This window comes from Podarcis erhardii (assembly GCF_964252035.2).
Source record: "Podarcis erhardii genome assembly, chromosome: 13".
NCBI classification, from domain to species: domain Eukaryota; kingdom Metazoa; phylum Chordata; class Lepidosauria; order Squamata; family Lacertidae; genus Podarcis; species Podarcis erhardii.
In genome coordinates this window covers 24,333,301-24,343,705 of record NC_138502.1, presented here as the reverse complement: position 1 = coordinate 24,343,705, position 10,405 = coordinate 24,333,301, and the positions used below count along the sequence as shown (strand labels likewise).

At 41.5% G+C, this 10,405-nt stretch overlaps 2 protein-coding genes across 2 annotated transcripts in view; both read left to right on the top strand.

The window, feature by feature from the left end:
* The window catches only part of LOC309327030 (vomeronasal type-2 receptor 26-like), a gene marked incomplete at both ends in the record, with an annotated part of 336,857 nt that overhangs the window by 247,562 nt on the left and 78,890 nt on the right, over positions 1 to 10,405 (top strand). The gene's annotated exons all lie outside the window — the stretch shown is intronic.
* Positions 3,907 to 4,836, top strand: LOC309327531 (olfactory receptor 226-like; the record flags this gene model as incomplete). Its single annotated transcript, XM_081836830.1, has 1 exon — positions 3,907 to 4,836. The coding sequence occupies one exon, from the start codon at positions 3,907 to 3,909 to the stop codon at positions 4,834 to 4,836; it is 930 nt and encodes a 309-aa protein (XP_081692956.1).

Below are 10,405 nucleotides of genomic sequence, written 5' to 3'. Positions count from 1 at the left end.
TTACTTTGGTTGCTGCTAACGATGATTTCCTACAACCATAACCTAAAATTATTTGCCTAAAACTTCCAAGTCTTGGTCATAGCTCAGTGGTAGTGCACTTGTTTTGTACTCATAAAGTTCCAGATTGAATCCCTGGTATTTCCAGGTAGGGCCAAAATCCCAAAGACCTGCGGCCAGATAATACTGAACCAGATGGACCAATAAAGGCCTGACTTGGTAAAAACACAGCTTCATATATTCCCATGCAATTCTCTCAAATGTTGTTGAACACTTAAAGTAGAACAATTTCACTTCAAGTGCTATAAATTGGCATACATTTTATTCTATGCTCACAACAGCAACAGCAACAAAACAGCCAGGACAGCAACATTATGAGGTAGTTGCCTTAGAATGCTTCCAGGATGTCTTTATTTTCAGGCAGGTTTCAATTCTATACCAACACATTCAGATTACACAATTACTATTGACTTGAACAACAACCCGCTTCCATACAAGATCAGCATTTATGATAAGGAAAGTGATGCAAAATGCACAGGTAAATGTCGGACCGCACCTGGTGTAACATGATCTAACTCGCCACCCAGCCCCTACCACAGAATGAAGGATTAATAAATAGTCAACATCTAAGTTCCCTGCAAACAAATAAGAATGAATGCTTAATAAATGGGTCATCTAGAACCACCTGAGATATTGTTACTGACTGAAGGTCACTGACAAAGTTTCATTATGGAGCAAGAATTCTAACCCTGATCTCCCTGGTACTTTGTCACATCAAATGCTATGCTAGACTATGCCCCATTGTCTAGAGTTATATTATTATTCAGTTATCAAAATCCTGTAAGTTCAGGATCAGATATAAGACACAAGGTCCAGATGAGGAGGCTGGAGAGCCTGGGATGAGCAAAATTGTCCTACTTTGCCTTGTAAAGCATGAAAGCCTAATTGTATTGCCAGGGGTCCCTGACACCTCTGTCTAAAAGGCACCCAGGTGAAAGGGCTGGAAACAAATTCTCTGTGAATACGGTGACCAAGTAAAACATATCAAGGTCCATATGTGAATGTGTCCATTTCTCTATTGAGCAGGGCCCTAACAGCCTGGATGGGTGGGTGGAAAATTCCTGCGAAGGCAACAAAGAAGGTGGCCTGTACCTGGTCATCCCCCTATGTACACCAGAGGTGGGCTGGGCACAACCCTCATATCCTTGCCCCTGATTGGTCTCATGGGTGATGCCTACCCACATCTGAAAGGTTCTGCATGGCTGGTAGTGGGCAGCTGCAGGTGGCTATCCACCGCTATCTGCACCAGAAATTGGTGGGCTCCCTGGACCAACCATGGCCATGGTGTGCAGCAAATGCCCACTCCCACCCCGAGCCCCAGGTGAGCAGATATTCTACGAACATTTAATAAGAGCTGCTTTAGATGTCAAGAAATGGTACAAGGTTTGAGTGATATGGCTTTTGATTGCTAACTGGCAGAGCTTTGGGTAAACCACCATCCTTTCACCCTTCAATATGCACACAAAGCAAAGGGTTAAAGTTCAGAAACATGTAAGCACATTGCAGTATTTAACCAAAAGGGGGCCATTTCCAGAAGAACTTTTGGGGCTACTTTTGGATGTGATGTTATTGGATATTTTTACTTGGCATATTGGCAAGCTTTATGCTCACTTGTGTGTTTTTTTACACACACTTATTATTTTACTTATTATTTATCAATATTACTACTGCATTTATTCTTTTTAAATGTGATTCACTTTGAGCACAGCTGTATTTGTGGGAAATGTAGTATATCAGTAGACTATGCCTATTATAATGGTTAACTTCAAGTATTAAAGACTGACAAATTTGAGCTGAACTGTGCTAATACATGTGATTCAGTAGTAGATTTGATGATTATGTTCCAGCTGCTATGACCCAAGGGAACAAGGCAAAAAAAGGAGAGGGCCAGAGGAACTTCAAGCAAACTCCCCAAACATTTTATGACTGACTGATCTTGGGTTGCGGAAGAAACAGTATTACCTCACACATCTAGCATGAGTCTCTATGCATTATGTCCCATCTTTCTTTCACATGCAGCAGACCAGTAATCGAAAGCCTGCAAAGACACACAGAGAGACTTTTCTTTTCTACAGCTTTGGCACAACCACAGAAAAACTCGCATTGTTTGCCTTACAAATATACATATATATATTTGGGGGTGGAAGCTAACAAGTTATCCTGTGGATGTACTGCTATGTAAGTAAACTTTGTCAGTAACGATGCCAAATCTTTGCAATGGAGAACAATCAAATGACTCCTTTTTTATATCAGCTAACACTTTACACGATGAATCTATGTGAATTGTTCTTAAAAAAAAGAGAGATGTGCATGAAAGTGTATAATTGATGTATAACATTTGTTTTAGAATTTTAGAAATCTGAGCAAATGGGATTTTGGTAATGTAAGGCCACTGTTGTGAAATATCTTCCCACCTATCCATGCCTTTGAATCTCATTTTCATGGGGAGAATTATCTTAAGAACATTTTTCCAACTTCAGAGAAATGAGGCAAAAATTGCACAAATTGTCTCAAGTATGTACAGAAAGCAGCATTTTAGTTAGCCGTATGTTGCGACAAGTTGAGAGGTTTGTGTGTGTGTGTGTGTGTGTGTACACTTGTACACGCGCTTGCACATGTGGTCCAGGGAGGCCCTATCTAGCTAGTTCAGTATCTGGCTATCCCAGCAGTTATACAGCCAGGCAGTGGTCGCAGTGGCTGGCTTTCTGCCTAACTGGCTTGCTCGAATTACACTCTGTACAGAGGATTTTTCACTCTGCATACTTGCACCTGTACTGTGGACAAGGAACAAGGTAATAGGAAGGATCTGCTTTTCCATTATTTGTTATAATGTTTTTAAGCAGATCAGAGTTGCCACCTCCCCTGGAAAAAATGTAAGCATTTGTGCCCCCTCTTTCACCCCCCCCCCCATAAATAAATCATAGGGAGAGAAATCTGTCACCCATGTCATCCACTCATTGTAATTAAATGGATGAACCCAGTTCATAAAACTGAATAAGAACACCACTGGGTATATTTAGCATTGCTTATCTAAAGCTAACATTACTTAGAAACATAGGTCTATGTGGCACATTTTACACCATTTTGATGGTCTCAAATAAGTAAGTAAGTAAGTAAGTAAGTAAGTAAGTAAGTAAGTAAGTCCTTCTAGTGAAATGTTGTCAGTACTGACTGGCAGTTCTCTAAGATTTGAAGGAGGAATCATTTACGAGCCCTGCACCAGAGACTGAAGCTGGGAACTTTCGCATACAAAGCATGTGTTCTACAACTGTGCTATGGCTTCTTCCAAGTTACACCCCTATGATGAGCTGTAGGTCTTAAAAAGGGAAGGTTATGTTGCTGTACCTTGTCTCTCCCTTCTTCCAAAATGATTTACCAGTGCCACTAATTTTTTTCACTCTCTAGCTCTCTCCACATAAATCCTTTGGTCCCTAGGTCCTGTGTGGTGTTTCTCTAGCAAATAACACCTTTCACACACATCAGAAAATCTGGGTTATTTCTGAACATGCTGTCAAGCATTTTCTTCCCTCAGAAGTTAAAATGTTCAAGACTATCACCATACCTTCAGAGAAACCAATGGCTTCTTTCATGCTCATAATCCTTATTGCATTATAATATGTGTTGGGATCTCTGCAGATGCAGAACTGTGCCATGGTTTTCTGACTCAGTCTGGTAAAACTTTATAGACAATGGGATTTTAGCAGATTAAGAAATATGATATGACAAGATGCTGATTTATCTATTAATTTTGAATGTGATTTGGTGCTGAATAATATGTATCTATAAAATTGTGAAATCTGAACTTTGAATATTATTACAGCTCTAAACAGCAACAACATATTATTGAGGATGAAATGGGAGAACAGGACACATACATTTATCCTAGTAGGTTTTCCTGGAGACCCTGAATTGCAGATGTCACTATTTACACTTTTCCTAATTATCTACACACTGACAATAACGGAGAATGTGGTGATCATTGCCTTAATCTGGATGAACATCAATCTTCATAAGCCTATGTATCTCTTCCTGAGTAATCTTTCTTTCCTGGAGATCTGGTATGTCTCCGTCACGGTTCCCAAAATGCTTGCTGGCTTTGTGGCAGAGAAAAGAGAAATCTCTTTTATAGGTTGCATGGCTCAGCTGTACTTCTTCCTGGCTTTGGCATGTACTGAGTGTGTCCTCTTAGCTGTTATGGCCTATGACCGTTATGTTGCCATTTGCAACCCATTGCGCTATCCAGCCATTATGAATCAAGACCTCTGTGTTCGTCTAGCAGCCGGATCCTGGTTGAGTGGCTTTTTTATTGCCATGGGGAAGGTCTTCTTCATCTCACGGCTAAGCTACTGTGGACCTAACACCATCAACCACTACTTCTGTGATGTTTCTCCACTTCTCAACCTGGCCTGTACTGATATGTCATTGGCTGAGCTCATTGACTTCCTATTGGCCTTACTCATTCTCCTGGGCCCCCTTTCTGTGACAATAGCCTCTTACTTCTACATCATCTCTACCGTACTTCGCATCCCTTCAGCCAAAGGGAAGCAAAAGGCCTTCTCCACTTGTGCCTCACATCTTCTGGTAGTCACCATTTTCTATGCTGCCTCCCTTTTCATCTATGCCCGCCCAAAAGCACTCACTTCCTTTAACTCAAACAAGCTGGTGTCCGTTGTCTACACAGTCCTCACACCGCTTTTCAATCCAGTCATCTACTGCTTGAGAAATCAGGAATTCAAGGATGCCCTCAGCAAAACAGTTCATGGACCTTCTCGACGTTAAGCATAAGGCAAAGAACTAAGTAGGTAAATGTTTCTACACTGAAACAGTTCCAAATACTTATACAGTGGTACCTCTGGTTGAGGACAGAATCCGTCCAGAGGTCCGGCCGTATCCTGAAGCGATGCCACAACTGGAGGCACCGCTTCTGTGCAGATACGCAGTGCGTAGAGCATGTCTGTGCATGCACGAGAGGCAAAACACGGAAATATACTTCCGGGTTTGCCACTTTTGCTACCCAAAGTATACGTTACCTGAGGGTAACGTAAGCCGAGGGTCTACTGCATTTTCTAAATACTAATAATTAGTATTTTTTTTTATTTATATCACCCTTAATCCGTAGATCTCAGGGCAGTTCAAAACATAAGATTACAATATAAAAACCAAGAAATACATAGTAAAAATAAGAACAATAACAAACCAATATTTCTCCATTCCACAACACATTTTAAAGGGCATCAGATGTTAATCAACCAAAAGCTTTGTTGAAGAGGATTGTTCTTAAATAAGCTAGGACTATATGGCTTCTTTTCCCCTGAATGTTGGGAGTGACACTAACCTTGCCCAGCAGTCGCTAGAATCTTACATCTAAATATCTAGTAAGCAGTAACATGGCGGGGGGGGGGGGAGAGAGTTAAACAAATGCTTTTGGTATCATATGGGGGGAAAAGTTGTTCAAAACTGGTGTGATAAATTCTTGGAGCTGCAATATATGCATTTTATTTGAGATGAACATTATAAATTGCTGAGAACCAATGTAAATTATTGTTGTTGTTGTTGTTGTTGTTAATAATAATAATAATAATAATAATAATAATAATAATAATTCCATATAGTTCCAAGCTAGGATATGCAGAAATCAGCAACAACACTAGGTAAGTTTTTGGATATGCAGCTGTATTTCAAACCAAGTGTTTTGAGGTCTAATATCTTAAGCTGCATGCTTAAAACATTTCCCAGTATCTGTTATCCTGCCGCCCATTATATATGTTTGCATCACTCTCTTCCTCCTACATTTTGTTTTTCCATAAGTATGTTTTAGTGATGGGAAGCACCTTATCCTGCTCTAGGCTGGATTCAGGCCTGTACTTTATAATTAAAGCTATTTTCTTAAAGGATTGGCTGCGGAGGTCAATTCCACACCACACTGGGAGCCAGTGTGGTGTAGTGGTTAAGAGCGGTAGTCTCCTAATCTGGGGAACCGGGTTCGCGTCTCCGCTCCTCCACATGCAGCTGCTGGGTGACCTTGGGCCAGTCACACTTCTGTGAAGTCTCTCAGCCCCACTCACCTCACAGAGTGTTTGTTGTGGGGGAGGAAGGGAAAGGAGAATGTTAGCCGCTTTGAGACTCCTGAAGGGGGGTGAAAGGTGGGATATCAAATCCAAACTCTTCTTCTTCTTCTTCTTGCTTATTCAAGCATCAAGCTGGTATACATGGTTCTTCCCCCTCTGTATTGTTTCACAACAATCATATGTGGTAAGTTTGTCTGAGAGCCTGATTCAGTGAGCTTCATAACTAAGTAGGGATTTGAACCCTTTTCTTCCAGGTCCTAGTCCAACACTCTAACCACCACACCACATATCATCAGGAGTTTTATATGTCACTTGTAAGTCCCTGCTATGCTGAACTCTGCCCGGCCATTCTCCTCCTCCTTCAATTATCTGCACCTGATATTGGCTAAATCAGATCCATAGGTCTGGGAGGACTAAAAGACTCTCCCAGGCCTCCTTCATCCCTGCTTTCATGAATGATAGCATCCTAGGAGCAAGGAGCATTGTCAGTGCATTTTTTAGAAGAATGACCGCTCCCCGCATAAAACGGGGGGCACCCTTTGCGTGGACGCGCGCAGCCCCTGGATCTGGAGCGGCTCCATCAGCACAGGCTTGGCTTCACCTTCCCCAGGTGGGATACCTGGAGGTCTCCGCCTACCTCAGTCAGTTGTCCAATCCCACCTGGGGGAAGCGTTGCCAAGGAGACCAGGCCAGGTAGGGGAGGGACTACCTGCCCACACAATAGAGGGAGGATCTTACCTGAGAATCCTCACTTGGCTCCAGAGCTTCTCCCACCCTACCCACCCTCAGTTAAGTCTTATTTTGCAGGTTAACTTTTCTTCACAGGTATGCGGGTGCTGCTACGTCAAGGTCGCTGTTAAAGGGCCGGAAAGGAATTCCCCTGCATTGGCAGGTTTTGCCTTTCCCGTAGCAAAACGTCACAACTTTGATGGTATCAGGCCTTGGGCAGAATCCTTTAGTCTATCTTCCTCTTTGCAGCAGTGATACCAGGGTTCCCCATTAAAGGGGTTTCTGAAGGGAGGCTTTGACCGTACGCCGAGAGGTCGTCATTGCTCTCCCCGGCGGCGCCGGCGGCGTAACGGGGGCGGCTATCTCTGCTTGAACATATGTTCTCCAGAGCTGGCCCAACCCCCCCCCCACACACACACTGGATAACCCTGATGTTCCCTAGGTCCCCGGCTGGGGACTGGGGACGGATAACGCCCAACGCCTGAGCCAAGGTCTACCCACATCTGAAATATAATAAAGTTGTGGCCAATTTAATCCCATAGCACATGGTCTTGAGTCGCTATTCCACATGATGGGGGAGGGGGCGCCCAGGATCTGGGGGACTCTGCATGTCCATGCAAAACATTTCCCAGAGTCACTGGGATGCTTTCGTGGCAAGTAGGAGGATGGCTCTCAACTTTCCTTTGGGTGCCCCCATCAATCTGAAATGAGACAGATGGTGTCAACATAGGAGAAGGCTTTATTATTAGAGTTTCGAGATGAAGGTGTTAGGAAAGGGCTGTGACTCAGTGGTAGAGCATCTGCAGAACCCAGGTTTGATCTCCAGGGCAGCCAATGGTGACAGAGGAGGAGGCTTTTACAACTGTGGTACCCGCTGAGAGGTTTGTGTTAGTAGTTTGTTCCAAGTTTTCTTTAGGAGTTTGTTCCTAAACAAGCGCAGCAACTCAAGGGAAGGAGAAAGGAAAAGGCTGCCAAAGGAACATCATAGAAACCTTCCTATTGCTGTTTTGTGGACAGATCTCTGAAAGACTCAGCAATGGTGTGATTCTCAGCCCAGCCTGACTATAGCAGTTTCTGCATTGATCTCCTCTGCCCTTTTGCATTTGTGACCATCATCACTACTCATCATGAGCAGCAGTGCCCGTATATCAGTGAAGAAATAATTTTTTCTTTTTGATTATATTTTTCTTTTCAATTTTCTTGTAACTTTTTGTCTGAACAAGGTTTTGGGAAGCTAGGAATTCTTTCCATTGTTTCTTCATCTCTCCTGTGTAGGTAAACCTCAAAATTAGTATCTGCAAGTATTTGCAATGTTTTCATTATTTCACATGTGCATTTTTATGATTTGTAAATGGTAATCTAAATTTGTAATTTGGATTAAAGATACACTTTTCATTTTCTATGCATGACAAAAAATATTTGGTTTTGAAGTAACGCACTGCTGTTGTTTTGTTTTGTTTGCAGTTCTGTTCCAATTATGTATATTTTAAAATAAGGGTTTTGTGTGCTAGTATCATTTAGGACAGCTTTCTGAGATCAGTAGTTTTCACCAACGGAATAGAACTAGGTGTACTTATTAGTTCAAGAGTGAATATATAAAACCATTCACCAAGTGGTAAATTTACTAGGAAAAAAGAAGATGCGATTAATTTTTGGAAGCTGTTTGTTTGCTTAAATGCAGTTGTTTCAAGATTACGGTATATTTAGAAGAATTTCAATTTGACTTTGGTGAGGTTAAATCAGTAAATGCAGCTGAATTTATTTTTTGTAGCATTGACTTTTTTGCTGTTGCTAGACATTATCTTTTTTAATAACTCAGTTTTAAAATGTTGTTCAGAAGGTTGTCTTATTTAGCTGTGAGGTTGTTTGAGATCAGATATAAGTTCTCCTGAGTTTGGTGTGACTTACTTCAAATTAATTGAGTATAAGATTGCAGCCTGACCACTTTTCCTATGCATGTCCATTTAGAATCAAGTCCTATCAGATTCAATATACGATTATGATAAATCAGTATTTTATTGCAGAATGTTTATTAAACAGTTTCCCTTGACTTATTAAAATGGAAGGGTATTATATTCAATATTTTAAATGGGTGGATAGATGATGAAATATAAATGTGAGGTATCTGTTGTTGTTGTTTAGTCGTTTAGTCGTGTCCGACTCTTCGTGACCCCATGGACCAGAGCATGCCAGGCACTCCTGTCTTCCACTGCCTCCCGCAGTTTGGTCAAACTCATGTTCGTAGCTTTGAGAACACTGCCCCGCCATCTCATCCTCTGTCATCACCTTCACCATGTACCCTCAATCTTTCCCAACATCAGGGTCTTTTCCAGGGAGTCTTCTCTTCTCATGAGGTAGCCAACTATTGGAGCCTCAGCTTCAGGATCTGTCCTTCCAGTGATCACTCAAGGCTGATTTCCTTCAGAATGGATAGGTTTGATCTTCTTGCAGTCCATGGGACTCTCAAGAGTCTCCTACATCACCATAATTCAAAAGCATCAATTCTTTGGCGATCAGCTCTCACTTCCATACATCACTGCTGGGAAAAACATAGCTTCAACTATACAGGCCTTTGTCGGCAAGGTGATGTCTCTGCTTTTTAAGATGCTGTGAGGCATCTAGTATTGAACTGAACAGCCATATTAAAATATATAAGTGAACCAATTTATAGTTATTTCACTAGAAAGTTCGGAAGAATCCCTAAAATATGCATAGACTTGTTTGTATATGCATTCCGGTTTGACTGCTGATGTAGGAGAGGGCATTTGCAATGTAAATAACTAAACAAACTAAGGATGTTAGTGCACAATGTGAGGTCCTGAGAAAGAAGATAACATTTAAAATACTAATTTGTTTGGAATTAAATGAATAAATGCAGCAATACCCACTAACTAAAGTATGGGGAGGGGAGCCGTCTAACATCAAGCTAACATTATTGTATTTTTACTGCTGGGGAGAGAGACAAATGCTTCAAGATGCCCCAAAACCTTGACCAGCTTACTTGGGTAGCATGAACATTTACTTGAGGGGGATGAGAGTCACCATTGGCTGCTCTGCTTGAGGCTAGCCCTGCAACAAAGTCTTGAAGCACCGTCAAGATTAACAAATGTTTGGTGGCAAATTTATGACGGCAAAAGACAGGGACACAACTCAGTATTGAAGGGTAATTGTAATAAGTGGGGTTAAAATGGCCAAAAGGTGCAGTCTGTCACCATTCTGAATAAAGGTTTGCAAAATAAGTGAAGTGACCATTACCAGCACCAAAGGGAAATCCCGGTACTACTGAAAATGTCTAATGCTCACCATTTGGGGTTGCAATAATGCATTGGCTTTTCTTGTTCCACTATGGGTGTTCATTTATTTAACCATGACAAAATGATTGTGTTGTCTCCAGTTGCTGTTGCTGTTAATGAGTATACTGTATAGATATATATTCTTTTACAGTTATAAAATTTAACCTACATGCTTATGAACATGGATTTATGAATCAGTTTTGGTAAACAACTTGATAGCAACACTCATTAAAAACTTAAGTCATCAGTTATACATTA